This window comes from Schistocerca piceifrons, chromosome 3 (assembly GCF_021461385.2).
Source record: "Schistocerca piceifrons isolate TAMUIC-IGC-003096 chromosome 3, iqSchPice1.1, whole genome shotgun sequence".
Lineage (NCBI taxonomy): Eukaryota > Metazoa > Arthropoda > Insecta > Orthoptera > Acrididae > Schistocerca > Schistocerca piceifrons.
Window position 1 is genome coordinate 500,942,382 of NC_060140.1, and position 18,652 is coordinate 500,961,033.

General features: G+C 42.3%; 1 protein-coding gene across 6 annotated transcripts in view; it reads right to left on the bottom strand.

Annotated features, from left to right (window-relative positions):
* Positions 1 to 18,652, bottom strand: part of LOC124787724 (ubiquitin-conjugating enzyme E2 W) — a 143,004-nt gene that overhangs the window by 48,546 nt on the left and 75,806 nt on the right. For all 6 annotated transcript variants that reach the window (XM_047254571.1, XM_047254573.1, XM_047254572.1 and 3 more), the window contains one exon: positions 8,462 to 8,537. In XM_047254571.1, the coding sequence (XP_047110527.1) occupies positions 8,462 to 8,537 (76 nt within the window). The remainder of the gene's footprint in view (positions 1 to 8,461; positions 8,538 to 18,652) is intronic.

Consider the following 18,652-nt stretch of genomic DNA (forward strand, 5'->3'; position numbering starts at 1 on the left):
TGTTACCCTCCTAATTTTTGATGAGTAGACTATAGTGACAAATAATATTATCCAAATCTCTCAAAAATTTTGCATTCTTAACAAAAAAGTGACGTAAGAGAACACAGACATCAAGAAGAGCAATAAACTATAAGCTTAATTTAAAAAATTAAAAATTTTTAAAAATTAAAAATAAAACCATTTTAAATTGAATTAACAAGCAACTGAAGTGGGCAAACAGGAAGATATAGCTAAGGGCAGGTAGTACTAGAAAGGATTTGGTAAATGACAGATGGGTGATGCTAGACAACTTGAGTGATCACTTAAGTTTGACCCTGAACAATGTGCAAGCAGTTAATGGATGTGTAAACACATACATGGTTGTGACATTTGTGGAAGGATTCTCAACTGGTGTTTGTTGAAGTTACATCAACATATGCAGCAGATGAATTATATGATTAATAATATAACCAGGAAAAATGTACTGTATAAATGGCAACTTTGACAGCACAGCGCACTTTAGTTATTGTCAATGATTCACACATAAACAGAAAATTTCCTCAATACTGCTTGCTGTGCCATGGATATCACAACATACAATTTGTACTATATTTCAAACACATAAAACGCCGTTATTATGTTCTTGCTGGTATGTGGCAGTTTTCTCGACAGCATGGAATATGATGATTCTTCCCTGGCCCACTACTGCCATTGATTAATAACGTATAGTGGAAGTCACAGGAAATCATTTCCATGGTTAGGATGTTCTTTTATTTTGAAATAAACACTTTATCTCATTATTTAGCAATCAGTTAATTTCAGCCTCCTGTGCACTATGAAGCTACAATCACAATTAAAATTTTTATGCTCACGGAATGTTATATTACACACATCAGAGTGTGTGGAGGGGGGAGGCAGCATGTGATGGCAACCTTATTAAGTTTCACACAACCATGATTGATATGAACACAACTATCACAGACGTGAAGTACATAAATGTAAAATGAGAGAAGTGCAACCTGTATGTAGGTTTCGTCATTGAATCAGCACTGTTTCTTTACAAATTTACAGCATATGTGGACCCATACATAAAAAGGAGGAGGTCAGTTGGCAGTGAGGCCACCAGTATTTCTAAGTACTTGGTAAAAATGACTTGTGATATGAAGAGAAACACAATAATTGTAATATCACTCGAAGTGACCAAACACATCCCACCTCAATTTCTTGCTATTACAGCTCAGTATGCAGACAGAAGATAGAACATTCCTACAGTATTGTACAGTTTGTTTTATGTGGTATACACACTGTACTAGTCTGACGATTCCAGAAGGTATTTACTTTTTCCCCCCTGCTGCGTATTATTTGAATAGTAATGTTGTGAGGACAGTCAATTTATACCATTTTCTGTTTACGTGTGTCTACAGTCCTGCAGTATTTTAGAAATGACAACTTTACTGTCTAAACTCTTATTAAATGTATTTATTTCTTTAGAAGGATGGAAAATTGGGTTTAATGTCCTGTCAACAACAAGGTCATAAGAAATGGAACACAAGCTCGGATTGTATCAAGGATGGTGAAGCAAATTGGACGTGCCCTTTCAAAGGAACCATCACTGCATTTTCATGGAGAGATTTAGGGAAATCACGGAAAACCTACACCTGGATAGTCGGACACAGGTTTCAACCGTCGTCTTCCCAAATGTGAGTCCAGTGTGCTAACCAATGCACCACCTTATTTCTTTATGATAGTGATTTTAGGTATTGTGTCATTCTCAACCAAGAGCTGTAACAACATTAAGTTGCTAAAAACAAGTACATATTAATGGGTTGCTGGACAGCATGAGTGTGGTGTTGTTGCAGGGGGAGGGGAGGGGGGGGGAGGAATTAAGGGACCAAACTGTGAGGTCATCAGTCCCTTCATCCTATATATATAGAATGAGGAATAATCCTTAGAGGAAGGAAACATAAGGCAAATGCGAGGAAGCCTGACTGTAGCCAAGATACAAGAAGACAGGGAGAAAAGCAAGGAGAAGTAGGAGCCAAGGGAGAGGTAGTAAGGTGGGCGTGTTGCTCTACTCTGAATGCAGCTGAAGAACCCCTGGGCATGGAACAAGGTGAGAGATGGAGAGACTCCATCTGACCATCAGTACTTTGCCCTATCCCAAGAACATTGGCAGCACAGACAAGATAATAAAATTTTAGGAAAGACAAATATTAAAAATTGTGAATACAAAAGAAAGAAGAGAATAAAAAGGTGGGAAGGGTAGGAGACAGGCTGGACCACCGATCTAAGGGCACCTTTCGTGTCCTGGGACAGGCAAGGGGCGCCCCTACAACCCTTCAGGTGGTCAATGAGGCCAAAACTACACCACCTCACAGAGACTAGTAGCAGAAATCACCTTTGTGGGTAAAACATAAAACCAGGTCAGCCATTAGCACCAGAGGTAGCAGTCATGAAGTTTAAGATACCGCTGGAAGGCATCTAAATTTGGGCAGTGTAATAGGGTGTAGGCCACTATTGGGTGGGCAACTCATTGGCAAAAAGAGGGGGGGGGGGGGGGGGCGGCTTCACTTCGGAAAATGTGCCCATGGGTCAGCCAAGTAAGGCCAATGCATAGCTGAAAAAGGACAGTGGATTCCCTGCACAAAGGGAAGACTACCATGTCATCATGGTCTCCTTTATTGCCCGCAGTCTGTTAGGGAGTCCGGGGTGGACCATACTCAGTTCCATGCCACTACAACTAATGGTGTAGAGTTGACTGAATGTCCAGTTCTGAAACACCATTTCCAAAATTGACAACATCCTGGTAGCCAACTTTGTCAACCAGTTGGCATGTACATTCCCTGAGATCATCCCAACATGACCAAGGATGCAAAGACGAGCTGCTGTTCAGCTTGGTGGACATCAGAAAGAAGATCCCAGAATGTTGTGACTAATGGGTGCTGAGGGTAGCACTGGTCTACAGCCTGAAGGCTGATCAGAGTGTTGCTGCACCTTAGAAGCATCTTGCCGGTGCAAGAACAAGCATGGCTAAGAGCTTGTTTGATGGCTGCCAATTCAGCTGTGAAGACTTTGCATCTATTCAGCATACAGCATAGTTCACTGCATCCTGCACATGTGTATGCAAAACCAGTTGATCCATTGACCACTGAGCCATGAGTGTATACCACTTCGGAACCCAGAAAAAACATCGGGGACACCCTGGAACAGGTGATGAAAAAGCAGGTGTCAGCTGATCTTTCAGTTCAAAGGATAAATCGTGACAGATCCTAGGTCAAGGTACATGCCATGGGGGCATACGCGATTGCTCCCTGGCAAGAAGCAACCGGGGGGGGGGGGTTCGATTAAGCAGAGACACTGTATTCAAACTGCAATTGTGACCCCAGTTCTGGGTCTCTCTTGTGGGAGGTGGATCTCACCACTGGGGAAAATTGCACAGTAGTTTCAATGCTTAGGGGAGTTGCAAATGTGTATAGCATAAGTGAGTAGCTGTTGTTGGTGCCTGATCCATAATGGAGAGACCCTAGCCTCCTAAGTAGGCTGTTCACAGGGATAGTTCAAAAGGCTCCTGTTGCAAGCCGGACTCCACAGTAGTGTACCAGATCCAGTGACCACAATACTGAGGGCAATGCTGCACCATATGCCAGACTCCCATAATCAAGACAAGACAGGATCAAGGCTTTGTAAAGCTGCTGAAGAGTAGAACAGTCTGTGCCCCAGCTGGTGTTACTGAGGTAGTGGAGTATATTAAGATGTAGCCAGCACTTTCGCTTAATTTGATGAAGATAGGGAAACCAGGTCAGTAAGGCATCAAAGAACAGTTCCACAAAACAATAAATCGCCACCACATTGAGTAACTGGTCATCAACGTAAAGTTCTGATTGTGGACGAACAGCAGAACATTGAGAAAAGTGCAGGACACCAGTCTTGGTGGCTGAAAACTCAACGCCATGGGTGAGGGCTCGTGACTGCGCCTTTTGAATGGCACTGAGCAACACCCACGCAAGAGGAGCAATAGTAAAAGCAACAATCGTTAGCATACAAGTACGGTGATACTGAGGACCCCACAGCTACTGCTAGACCATTGATGACCACTAGAAAGAGAGGGACACTCAATACAGAGCCCTATGGCACCCCATTCTCTTGGATATGGATGGGGGGATGTTTCTGTGGGAAGCATTAACTTGAACCTGGAAAGTACAGTGCTACAAGAAATTCTGGGCAAAAATTGACAGCTATCCTACTCATGTAAGGTACTGAGGATATTGTATTGCCATGTGGAGTCATAATCCTTCTGCATATCAAAGAAGATGGCAATAATGAGTGGATATTGGTCACAAGCTGCCCAGATGGCAGAATCCAGGCAAACAATGTTGTCAGCAGTGGAAAGGCCTTGGCAAAAACCACCCTGGGAAAGAGCCAGAAGGCCCCGAGACTGAAGGAGCCAACGCAGCTGCCGGCTCACAATGCATCAGAAAAGCTTACAGAGAACACTGGTGAGACTAACTGGGTGATTAGCTGTCCATTTCTAGGGTGTTTCAGTACCGGGACAATGATGCTTTCTCGCTAATGAGATGGTAACTCATCCTCATTCCTTTTATGGTTGAAGATGGTAAGGAGATGATGCTGACAATCCACTGATAGGTGTTTTAGCATTTGGTTGTGGATGCAGTCTGGTCCAGGAACTGATCAGTGCAAAAAGGGAAGGGCACTAATGGGTTCACACTCATTGAATGGAGCATTAGAGGGCTCCAGGTGGGTGTAGTGAAAGATAAGTGCATTCACTCCATCCACTGTTTGAAGACACAAAATGCAGACTGATAATTCTCAGACGCAGACGCTCAAGCATAATGCAGAGCAAAATGTTCTATGACAGTGTGTGGGTCAGTGAAGACAGTACCGTTCATGGAAATAGCACTTTCACCTGTAGGGGGCTGTTATCTCTAGAGGCGACTTACCTTTGCTGAACCTATGAAGGAGTGGTGGTACATGGTCCAATGGTTGACACATACAGTTCCCTGCATTCTTGTTTGTGCCATTTTATTAGGTGGCAGACCCAGGCACGGAGCCATTTACAGGCAATAAGGTGCTCTCTAGATGGATTCCACTCAGGGCATTGGAGCCCTGCCTTTGATCTATAATAGCCTCTATGATTTCTGAGGTCCATCAAGGTACTGTCTTCCAAGAGGAGGATCCCACAGAATAGGGGATCGATAAGTCAGCTGCCGACAGAACGGTTGCCCTTGTACTCTTAACAGCTGTGTTAATAACTCCATGTAGTGGAGAGCTAAAGGACAACAGTGGAGGTGAAAGTATCTCAGAACCATTGTTGAAAGCACATCTGGGAGGACATCTAGGGGAATGATACTGAGGGAAGGGCAGGAAGATCAGGAATTGGTCACTACCACGCAGGTCATCACGAGCTCTCTATTGGATGGATGAGAGAAGACAAGGGCTGCAAATGGGAAGATCAATAGCTAAATAAGTTCCATGTGAAACACTGAAATGTGTGGAGGCATCAGTATACATGAGAAAAGTCACAACCTGCCAGTAAGTTTTCAGTGTCTTTACCATGGTCAGTGATCGATGTTCCATGCCACTAGAGGTTATGTGCTTTGAAGTCACCCAAGATTGGGAAAGGGGGCAAGGGGGGGGGGGGGAGGAGGGGGAGCTGAGAAACCAATGCAGACAATATGTTCTGTGACACATCACCACCACTGGGATGGACATAAACAGTACAAACAGAAAATCCTGAGATGCCCTTACCTGAACAGCCACAGCCTCCAAAACTGTACTAAGAGGCCCAAGTTTGCTAGATACAGAGCCCAAAACATACGAGCAAACTCCACTTGACACTCTACCATAGCCAGCGTGATTCTTAAAATATTTCTGGTAACCACAAAGTGCTTGGGTCTGCATTGCTAGAAACCAGGCTTCCTGAAAGGCAATGCAGAAAGTAGGGGAGGTGCTTAAAAGATGTCGTAGTTCAGCCAGGTGGTGGAAAGAACCATTATACTTCCTCTTGGGAATCTTTCTGTTAGTATAATGAGTGGGTGTGTAGGGAACAAGGAGGCAGGTTATACCCCAGGATCAGCTGATGACACTCATTGAGAATTTATGGTTATCAAGATACACAGGTTCTGAACTCATTGTGTGGTGCAATCTGGAACCTCAGGGGCCACTAGAATCGCCACCTTGGCCACAAAAGCAGAACACACAGGACTGGTGGCATGGGAGCCACCTGATTCTCCTTCTTCTTAGAAGACTTTTTGTAATCTTTGGTCTCCTTAAGGGGTTTAGATGACTGGGAGGGTTTTTCTGAATTAGTTTTAGGGACTGAAGAAGATTGTGAACCTTTATGAACAGCAGCCTGTGTCTCCTTCAGCCACTGGTTGGTATCCTGCTGCAGACCGGCAGAAACTTTGGAGGGAAATGTTGCGAGGGACACCTTCCTGGCTTGAGAAGCCAGACGAGAGTGATGCATCTCTGGCCGGGGGATGGGGATTGATGGCCCTGGTGGATTGGCGAGCCACTGCTCCCAAAGTGACTGTGTAGGACGTAGCAGCAGGAGGAGAGTCCCAAACCACGATGGATTCAGGCATGGTCAAGTGCCCCTGAGGGCCTGCTGTAAAAGGCATAATGGGTAAACATATTGTTGTCAGAGAGGGCAATATCATCATAGCTGTAGCACACAACATTGTTCCGCATGGAGGCTGTAGATGCTTGTACTTTTTCTTAGCCTCTTGGTATGCTAGTTTGTCCAGAGTCTTATATTCCCCTATTTTCTCTCTCTCTGAAAGACAGTGCGGTCTGGGGGGGGGGGGGGGGGCAGGGAGAATAGTGCTCTCCACAAATGCCACAGTTGTTGTGAGCGACACATTTGCATGCAACTGTTGTCCACAATCCCTACAGACTGGGGTGGCACAGCAATGCGAAGACATGTACCTGACTTTTATGCTTCTGAAGCACTGCATGGGCAGGTCGGGGGACTCATGGCTTCACATCACATCAGTATACAATCACCTTCATCTTTCCAGCAATGGATCATGTTAAAACAGGCCAAGAGGAGGACCCCAGTAGCAATACTATTGTCCCTTGGTCTCCTATAGACATAATGGACAATGTGTACACCCTGTTGCTCTAATTTGGCATGTAGCTCATCATCAGAGGAGGTCATGCAAGAAAATGTTGCCCTGAGCCATGTTTAGACTACTATGGGATATGATAATCACTGGACTGTCACAAGCAAGCAATGCTCGTGCCTGGGCCAGGAATGTGTTTTAATCAAAACTGACCCACTCTTCATTTTGGAGATGGCTGCAGCTTCCCCAAACTTGTCCTCTATATTCTCCACAAAGAGTAACAGCTTTGTGACAAATCCCCATCAGTACTTATATAAACCAGGTATTGGGATTGAGTATTTCTCTGTTGCTTAATCCAAAGTTCCTACCAGGGCATAGCCAGGGAAGATACATTTTGGGGTCATATATCTCTGCACTGAACAAATTCTTTCCTTCTGAAGAGACTGTTGGGATTGTATGACCACCAGCAGGAGAAACTCATCTGCTTCATATGCAAGTCATCTGCCATTGTGCCACCCACTGCAAACTAGGGTTCACCCCTTGGGAGCCACCCTTCCTCAGCAACAGCTACCTGGCCATCTGTTACTCAGTCCCTGTGCCCCAGACATGATGAGCACATACTCCTTGGGGAGTTTCCACTTCAGGCACCAACAGAGAGATCCCTGGGTAGTCCAGCAGGCTACCACTGTGCAGGTACTTGACGATGACACTCCCCCCCCACACTGGGATGGCAACCAAATTGGGTTTTGGGCATACTACCTCACTAGAAAGGAAATGGTGCTAAGGTGGAAAGGCACAAAGGTGGAACATATACAACAATGGGCAACCTTTCCTGCATGATTCGTACTTCTGAAAAATTTGGGAAAGTGTTGGCAGGTCAGACCCAATAATGGGGACAATGTATTGATTATTGAGAAAGTGCAAAGAGCACAGGAAGTGAAACAAAAAAAATAGGGTGCAAAATAATGAACATGGTGCAAATGAGGTCTTCAGCAGGAAAACCATCTGATGAAAAGACAGAGGGGGAAAGGGACAGTGGAAGTATAGGCTTGCAGCACAGGAAGGGAAGCAGTGCTGCAAAGGCTGGGGCCCTCTGGCAGCCAAGTACATACTTGCAAAAGAGTTGTTGGCTCCCTGTGGGACATCAGTGTTCAATGTAAACTGCTAAAAGGCCATTTTTCATGTTGGTGGTCATGTAAACTGCTAAAATAATTCTACGAAATGGTCTCTCGAGTTTATGATGTTACAGCTGTTACTAGAAAATGGCACAATAACTGAGATCACAAACATAAATAAATACATTTAATAAAAGTCCTGGTAAAAAATCTTGTCACCTCCATTTGTCAAGTTATATTCCCACTGCAGAAGATGCAGCATGCAGTCAAGATTTTCATACATACCATGATACCACCATTTTGTCTTCTTTGGATTCTTATTACACGTTTTGACATAAAATGAGTTGTCAGGCGGCCTTTTCTGAAAATAAAAGTACATAATCTTAGCTTCTTATTCTATGCATGGAATTCTAAGTACTACTACTACTACTAATAATAATAATAATAATACAAGCTACTGAGTTAGTTGTTGTACAATTTGGAGTTAATTAGTCATTAGCATGTGGAACAAGTCAGATTTATAGTTATAGTACACTTTCTCAGCAATAAACATGGCAACCTGCTGACCATTTACACGATTCCTAAAGTTGTGTATGTATTTCCCTTCCCTTGCAAATGATATTTTGATTCCTTTTGTAAGCCAGGGTTTTCTTGTCTCTTATTAGTGTCATATTTCATTGTTTTATAATGAATGCAGCTGTTAAAGACTGATGGAAACCCATCAACAAATACACTGAATTTGGAATTGACAATGTGCCACATTATACACATTCATCTAGTCAGCTTCCTGTATGACTACCTTGAAACTTTCTGTTGTCTGTTCATTAATTATCCTGTTTTCCATAAATCACTTCATTGGAATGAGACAATTCATTTTGTATGGCTATGCTCTGATTAAAATTCAGGGTGTATACGTGGACAAGGAAAAAAAATTCTCGGATTTTTCCTGGATTTCCAGGTTAGAAACACACTTTCTCCTGGGTGAAAATACACTTTTTCTGTGTTAAGTGATAGTATACTCTTCCTCAACACTGTAAAACTCATCCATCCTGTAAATGTTTATGGTTTTATATACCGACATAGAATTTCCCAGCACTTTAGAAAACGAAACTCAGGGGGGAAAAACACATTTTGAAAGACCTTTGATATGCAGCAACATGTACGCTGCTTATATTCGTATTACAAAGGTATATATTTGAATTCCATCAAACACCGCATGTCACATTCCGAAGCATTGAAATCGAGATTGCAATGCACTTTTGTAAGCCAGTCATAGCTCATGTCACGTGGTCTCACCAGCCGATGACAGCATACGACACATGATGTAGTCAGCCAATAGCAATATCACCCTTAAGTAGCGGGAAAACACAAGTAAGAAAAGGTAATGGTTAAATTAATATACATTGCATCCACATATAATATTGGTCTCTAAGATTAATAAGCTAGAAGAGAAGCTAAGCTTCCACATATAATGTTCATCTTTTTTGCGTGTGTTACACTTTAAGATACATGGTACAAATGTGCCAGTAAAATTTTTAATAATGACGCAATGCCTGATCTTCTGGGCTCGAAATTCTTCTAAATTGGCGTCCTCAAAGAGTTGATTTTTAAATGAGAGTCAAACACTTTGTGATTTACGAAATTCATTGTACATTCTCGCACATAGTTCATCTTGTGTAAAAGGAAATTTGCTTTGAATGTAATGCTTTTCAAACCACCATTCGCAATATTTTCCCGCGACCTGTTAGAAATAGGTTCGTTTCAGCAGTTTCAAGAGAGTGCTAGATAAGAGGCGTCACCACGCTGGCACAGCTACGATGATGCAGGAAGCCCATATGTTTGGACATGTAAAACATTAAAAGATCATACATTATGTGATAAAGGAAACAAGACATCAGAGGATACTTCAAGAGCATCGGAATTTCGTGAACCATACTAAAATGCATAATTCGGCTTAAAGTGCACATTTGTATGTCCAGATTCGGATGTAAATTTTCTTGGAGTAGCAGTACTGCATTATGTCATGTTTGGCTCTCTGTTCTGGCATAATGCCATACATGGACTTGAAATGCAGCAAACAGTTGAAAGTAGCCAACAGTGTGAAATTTAACACTTTGTTTCAAATAAATTGACTGCCAGCAGAAAAGATTAATAAAAGCCAAATCTCTTTAGCAAACTGACAAAAATAACTTCATTATTCTGCAAGGCTGGCTATGAGAAAGGAGGAAATAAATTCTGAAACTAATAACATATTTTTGCCTCCCATAATTATGCGAACGTATTTTAATTCATTTGATAGCTCCTGGCTACAGAAATCCATTGTGTTTTCATTTAATGTAAGAGCAATAAATGAAGAGTAAACAACAAAATCACGGAACGTAAACACACATCACGTGGAGATGACCCAACTCCCCACCACAACTCAGACTGCTCTGTGCATCAGCCCCAGATTTACTATATTTCCGAACCGGGGCAATATTAGGTGATGGCACCCAGCCACACTGCCATAACCAGAAGCGGGAGAAGGTACTTCTCATACGCGACTCAACTGCGAATGCGCAAGAGCCCGCCCGCAACTGCTCAAACGAATCTAATTTAAACAATTGTCATGTCACGCTCATCGGAGGCAATTTGTTGTTAAGAAGCATTGCATAGTCTTCCTAAAGCCTTTGACACATTTTGTTGTTGGCAGACGCTTGTATCAGCACTGTATTTTGTTGTTGTATACGGCGCATTTCCTTTGCAACTTAAATTTTATTTTCATTTATTTTTCTTTTTTTCTCTCTCGTTGCTGCAGTATTATTTTTCAGTAGTGGGATACAGTAATTCCTTTGTTAGAGTATTGGTTCTTACCAGCCAAAATTACAAAAAATTAACTGAAAACTAAAACAGTGAAAAATTCTCAGAATTCTAAACAATTCCTGGGTTTTTCCCGGTTTTCTCCCGGATGAAAAAATTCCTGGGTTTTTCCCGGATCTCCCGGTTGTCCCAGGTTGTATACACCCTGAAATTACTTTGTGACTGATGTTTCAGTGAGTCGAGTGGTAGGAGCCCTGAGTGTCAGGCAATCACACCTGTAACTCGGGCTCCATTTGCTTGCTGTGTTACCTGTTCTGCTGGCACGAACAGCAGAGCCTTACCAAGTGACACGGCTTGCAGGTTTTGGCAGGGGCCAGGCAGTAGACTTAACGGGCAGGAGAGAGGAGGAGAAGAAATGCCAAACATGCAGTGATTTTTGCATTTTCTGTTGGCCATTAAAATATATTTTTATGCAAATAAGACAAAACTACATCTACTGCTGAAGTTGGTATTTTGATAAGTGCTTTACGTTCTGCCCAAATATACTGGAAAGAACATATCACACTCTCAATTTTTATCAAGTGATCAAAAGTAAACAATTTGGTTAAAAACTTTGATTCTCTTGCATCTTATAGTCCCACGTTGTAGCTTGCCATTACTGGTCAACTGGTTACCATTAGATCACTGAATTTAAGTGCTGTTGGACTTGACTAGCTCCTGGAAGAGTGACCGTCTAGGCCTGCTGAGTGCGATGGGTGACTGTCTAGGTCTGCTGAGTGCTACTGGCAAGCGGAGCACACTCAGTCCTTGTAAGGCCAAGTGATTAAGAAGTAATGGCTCAAGTCACAAAACCTGACAATGGCTGACCACATGCCCCTCCATTTCCACATCTATACTACGTGATCAAAAGTATCCGAACGCCCTCAAAAACATATTTTTTCATATGAGGTGCATTGTTCTGCCACCTACTGCCAGGTACTCCACACCAACGAACTCAGTAGTCATTAGACATCGTAAGAGAGCAGAATGCAGTGCTCTGCGGAACTCACGGACTTCGAACGAGGTCAGGTGATCGGGTGTCACTTGTGTCATACATCTGTATGTGAGATTTCCACACTCCTAAACATCCCTAGGTCCACTGTTTCCAATGTGATAGTGAAGTGGACACATGAAGGGACACATACAGCACAAAAGTGTACTGGTCGACCTTGGCTGCTGACTGACAGAGACCATCCAGACCATCCCACAAGAATCCCAAACTGCATCTGGATATACTGCATGTACTATGACATTAGGTGGGAAGTGAGAAAACTTGGGTTTCTTGGTTGAGCAGCTGCTCATAAGCCACACATCATGCCGGTGAATGCCACACGATGCCTTGCTTGGTGTAAGGAGCGTAAACATTGGACGATTGTACAGTGGAAAAATGTTGTATGGAGTGATGAATCATGGTACACAATGTGGCGATCCGATGGCAGGGAGTGGGTATGGCGAATGCTTGGTAAACATCATCTGCCAGCGTGTGTAGTGCCAACAGTAAAATTCGGAGGCGGCAGTGTTATTGTGTGGTCATGTTTTTCATTTGGGAGGGGGGGGGGGGAGGGGGGGGGGAGGGGGGAGGGGGGGCCTTGCACCCCTTGTTGTTTTGCAAGGCACTATCACAGCATAGGCCTACATTGATGTTTTAAGCACCTTCTTGCTTTCCACTGTTGAAGAACAATTCGGGGATGGTGATTGCTTCTTTCAACACAATTGAGCACCTGTTCATAATGCACAGCCAGCGGCGGAGCAGTTACACAACAATAACATCCCTGTAATGGACTGTCCTGCACAGAATCCTAACCTGAATCCTACAGCACACCTTTGGGATGTTTTGGAACACCGACTTCATGCTAGGCCTCACCAACCAACATCGATACCTCTCCTCAGTGCTAAACTCCGTTAAGAATGGGCTGCCATTCCCCAAGTAACATTCCAGCACCTGACTGAACATATGCCTGTGAAAGTGGAAGCTGTCATCAAGGTTAAGGGTGGGCCAATACCATATTGAATTCCCACATTACCGATGGAGGTTGCCATGAACTTGTAAGTCATCAGCCAACTGTCCGGATACTTTTGATCACATAATGTAGTGATGCCTATTGGCTGAGGACAACATGGCAGTCGGTTGGCACCATTGAGCCTTCAGAGGCCTGTGAAGACAGAGTTTAGTTTTTATTACTTTAGTGGTTATAGATATTATGAAATCAAGAAATCTATGGCATTTAATTCAGGGAACTTGAAGTAAAAATGTGGTTGCTTTATAATTTCTGTTCAGTGGACTTTATATCATATCTTACTGTACATGAAATGCAGCCATTCAACCAAAATTGTTTTTAAGGTGGAAAGAGAGCCATATCTCACTACAAAGTGAAGTAAATATAATTGATGTAGTTGTAATACATCACACAGTGCCACAATCATAGTTGTACCTGTGCACTGTGCCAAATTTATTTATCTGTTTGTGATTCTTACACTATTTAACAATTCCATCAGTAATCTAAGTTGGCATTACAGTTACAATATACTGTAATGAGATAAAATAAAACAAAACTTTTTGCGTGACACATTAGGACAAGAGTAAAGCATTGGAATGTGTTGCAAATCTCAGTCCAACCAAACATATACACTAGAAAATTTGAAGATTATTCCACTGAGGCAGTCCAGAAATTGTCTACAGGGAAGCGAGGAAGCATTGCCTCAGAGTTTGAAATATGACAACAGCGCAAGCCAATCTCGAGGTACCCTGTGATAAACAGAATTACACTCAGGGCTAGATGACCAGCTGCAAGCCTAGACGCTACCAAGAACAGGAAGGAGTCACCAGACATGACCAAATATAGTAATGGAAGAAACACTATGTATATCACCAACAGCTCAAGAGTGTTCTGGAAGCAGGTAATGGGACCATATAAGAAGAAGCACACAGCACAAAGGTAAGAGTAGACACTGCAGTCTCCAGTCGACACAAACTCTGTGTCACATGTCGCTGGATGTTGGACTTTGACTATTTGACTAGTCATGGCACCAGCCATTGGTATGGAGATTGGTTTTCAGAGCAGCAGATGGGCTACTGATGAGATGTTAGTTGGGAGATAATGCAAGACAAGTCTTCAGTGGTATGTAGCAACTGTGGGCACTTAGCATTTACATCCTGATCCCTTATTATCCTCACCAAGTTCTGTACTCTGCAGTATTTATAGCTTACATCTAGCAGCTGTCAAGAGTTCTACATGCGGCCCATGCAATCTTCCACTCATTGAGTATTCGCCTAAGGAAAGACCCCTGTGACTGTAGCTGTGTGTCCCTTGCACTCCCTCTCAGGTCACAACAGGAGCAGGAAAAAAAAAAAAAACTGGCTCCAGTTATGGGGTGTTTTGCATATGGTGGAGCAGGGATGAGACACAGAGGTGTAGGGAAGATTGGCAGAATCAGCCCAGCTCTGAGTGAAGAAGGGGTACCATTCAGGCATTGCCATCTGCAGCCAACATGGGCAAGAGGCCCGCTGTACCAGAGGCTTTGCTACTTGCAACCGATGTGGGTGAAAAGCCCATCATACTACATGTATTGTCATTTGCAGCTGATAACCGGCATGAGCAAGAGGCTGGCTGTAACGAGTGCCAGACAGTGGCAGACCAACACAGCTAGCAGCTCAACATCTGCAGAAGGGTAGTGAAGATGGAAAAAAAAAACCAGCTGATTCATTACATAATGCCATGTTGTTGTTGTTGTTGTTGTTGTTGCTGTCGTCGTCTTCAGTCCTGAGACTGGTTTGATGCAGCTCTTCATGCTACTCTATCCTGTGCAAGCTTCTTCATCTCCCAGTACCTACTGCAGTCTCAGGGTGTATACGTGGACGACGAAAAAAAATTCCCGGATTTCCCGGTTAAAAATACACTTTCTCCCCGATGAAAATACACTTTTTCCTTGTTAAGTAACAGTATACTTTTTCTCGGAACTGTGAAACTTATCAATCCTTTCAGTGGTTGTGGTCTTACACCGACGTAGAATTTCCCGGCACTTTAGAAAACTAAACTCAAGGGGGAAAAACACGTTTTGGAAAGATTTCTGATGTGCAGCAACATGTACACTGCATATTTCGTATAATGAAAGTATAAATTCGAATTCCACCAAACACCGCATGTTACTTTCCGTAGAATTGAAATCGAGATTGCGATGTGCTTTTGTAAGCTGGTCTTAGTTCGTGTCAAGCGATCTCGCCAGCCGATGACAGCGGATATTCAGAGCATAGGACACATGATGTAGTCAGCCAATAGCAACAGCACTGTTAAGTAGCGCGAACTCACAAATCGGGAAAGGTAATGGTTTAAATTAATATACATAGTGTTGCTAACAGAAAAGAAAAGCTTTCACATACCCTATAATATTGGCCTCTAAGATTAATAAGCTGCAAGAGAAGCTAGGCTTTCACATGTAATGTTGATCTTTTTTGCGCGTGTTTCACTTCAAGATACATCACAGAAATGTGCCAGTAAATTTTTTAACAACGACATAAATGTCTGACCTTCTGGGTTCGAAAATATTCTAAATGGTCGTTCTCAAAGATTTGAATTTTGAATGAGAGTCAAACGCTCTGTTTTAAAAAAATTCATCGGACATTGGTGCACAGAGTTCATCTTGTGTAAAAGGAAATTTACTTTACTTGAAAGTAACGCTTTTCAAACAACCATTCGGAATATTTTCCCACGACGTTATATTCGTTTCAGCAGTTACGCCAGATGACAAGGGTCGCCGTGCTTGCGCAGCTACGATGACGCAGGAAGCCCATACGTTCGTACATGTAAAACATTAAAAGATCTTACATTGTGTCATAAAAGAAACAAGACGTTAGACAGTACTCCAAGAGCATGGGAATTTTGTGAACCCTACTAAAATGCATAATTCGGCTTAAAGTGCAAATTCGTATGTCCAGATTCAGATGTACCAGTACTGTATTATCTCATAATTGGTTCTTTATTATGGCATAATGCCATACTTGCTAGACGATAAAAACGTGCACTTGAAATGTAGCAAACAGTTGAAACTAGGCAATAGTGTGGAATTAAACACTTCGTTTCAAATAAACTGACTGCCTCAGCAGAAAAGATTAATTAAAGTCAAATTTCTTTAACAAACCAACAGAGATAACTTCATTCTTCTGCAAGGCGATTAACACTTGACTGTCATAGAGGTAGAAACAAAATAAAATCTGAAACTAATAACTTATTTTAGCCTTCCGTAATTATGAGTATGTATTTTAATTCACTTGATAGCTCCCAACCACAGAAATCCGTTTTGTTTTCATTTGACGTGAGAGCAATAAACGAAGAGGAAACAGCAAAATCACTTAACGTAAACACGGGTCACGTAGAGACTACCACCTCCCCACTAGAACTCAGACTGCTCTGTGCACCAGGTCCAGATCTATGATATTTCCCATCCCTCGAGCGTTAAGGTAGGATGCCAAAAATTTTAAAAAATCGACTTTTCAAAAATATCTTCATATTGTAGCGCACGTCTTTCTGAAGTGTCTGATACATAAAACATATATGATCGAGGCAACGTAAGACACGTTATTTGGTCTTAAGCGTGTCAAAATGCAGTGCCACGCCTCTTCATACAGCATTCTTCTATGGCACGTCACTGTATTTCGCTCTGTGGAATTCAAATGTGTAATATTTTGTAATGGATGTCATCAAACCTGTATTGAGGACAGTGGAAATTAAAATGCCCTGTGGTGCCTCTCCTGATCCCAGTTGACCGGTTTGACATCTTACCTCTCTTTTTTTTAAAAAAAATAAAATAAAATAAAATAAAAATAAAATTAAAAAAAAACTTGCAATTAATACTGGGTGGGATTATTTGTGACCGGCAGAACAAGAACTCTTCAGAAAATTTGTAGTCTCAACTGCCTATTAGCTAATAACTTGCTGTTCTGTGTGACATAAAATTATATATAGGATACATAAAAGGAGTAAAGACAAGAGACAAGCAAGACAGTACACATTTCTTCAATCCTTACGTCCTAGCTTTTTTTTTCCTCTCTAATCTTGCTGCAGCTTTATATGGCGTACTTTCCTTTCTGGGAAAGAATCTATTATACCATCAAAGTTCGGCAACATTTTGCTACATGAAAAAAGGAAATGTCGTTGTCTAATATCAGAAAAGCTGTTAATACAAATAGTACCCAAGACTGGTGTGGTTTCTCGATCTGATTACGTGTATTTTGTCACTGTCTGCTAGATAAAACGAAATAGGCCTGCCTAATATTGCAGCAGTTGTCACACACACCAAATAAACGAGACTGTTTTGGCACAAATGGTCATTTTTATAACACGACAGAATATAATTCAGGAAGCACCAATATCAAAAGCCCATTAGGCCTACTACGAGCAAAAAGTTTTATGTTAGGAAATAATTTCACATTTCATTCATACTCTCTAGCTTCAGAAGCATGAGATCGAAAAGTAGTAGTATGTAATTTTTATATAAATTTGGAATTGTCATATACTTCTGTAATTTGTGACAGTCTCCATTTGTTCTCCTTCCTCGTTCTAACAAACAATCTTGTCATCACTAATTCTGTAACTATTCCTGCCAGTGTCAAAATTTTTCTCTGGTTAACTTCACTAACCCTGCCACAATCACCGGTTTAGTTATCCCGCATTTGTTCTCTGGTCACGCGTTATTAAGAGCTCGTACAACGCATTTTCTGCGCTACTCCCAGAATAGAACTTTAGTGGCTGCTAGCCGGGGACTGTAGTGTACCGGTCTGGCCAAAAATTTTCTGTCAAAATTTCATTTTCTTGGATACACGGAGAAGACAACACGTAATCTTAGTTGCCTGTTATTCCTGTTAGTCGTGTATTTCCACTCTGGTAGCCTGAATCGATGTAATTCGCTAGTAATTATAACAATGCTGATGATTTGCAAACCCAGTCAACCAGGAACAGTTTACAGCGATTGTCATTCACCCTTTCGGCTTTATTCGCTCAGGTCGTATAGACCTGTCCCCTTTTGTCTGCAGGAAAGTATTTTTCTAGATGCGACGGGGATTCCCCTGGCAGAGACATCACGTACACTACGCAAGCATTCAAAAATCAGTTTACGATTCATTTAGAAATCAACCTAGAATTTGATCAAAAAAGTTCAAAAACCAACAGGGATGCGTTCAAAATCATATGAGTAATCGATAGACCAACGTGCACTGGATACTAGGTTCGTTGTGAAACAAGGTCTTTTTCCTCAATAATATGACTTTGGTGCCCCCCCCCCCCCCCCCCCCCACCCCCGAAACTGTCGCCCGGGACAGATAGTTACCCCTGTTTGCTCCCACTCCCTAGTTTCGGGCCTGTTGCGCATACGTGAATCTGCCAGCTTAGGTGCACCAGTAAAATTTTTCCGGATGGCATCTGGCTGCTTGCTGCTATTGCTTATACAGCTAACTGCCACACTTCTGTAGCCAGAACTGGGAGAAGGTACTACTCATACGCGACTCAACTGCACATGCGCGTAAACTCGCCTGCAACCGCTCAAACAAATCTAATGTAAACAGTTGTGACATCACGCTCATCGGATGCAATTTGTTGTTATAAAACATTGCATAGTCTTCCTAAAGCCTTGACACAATTTTGCTGT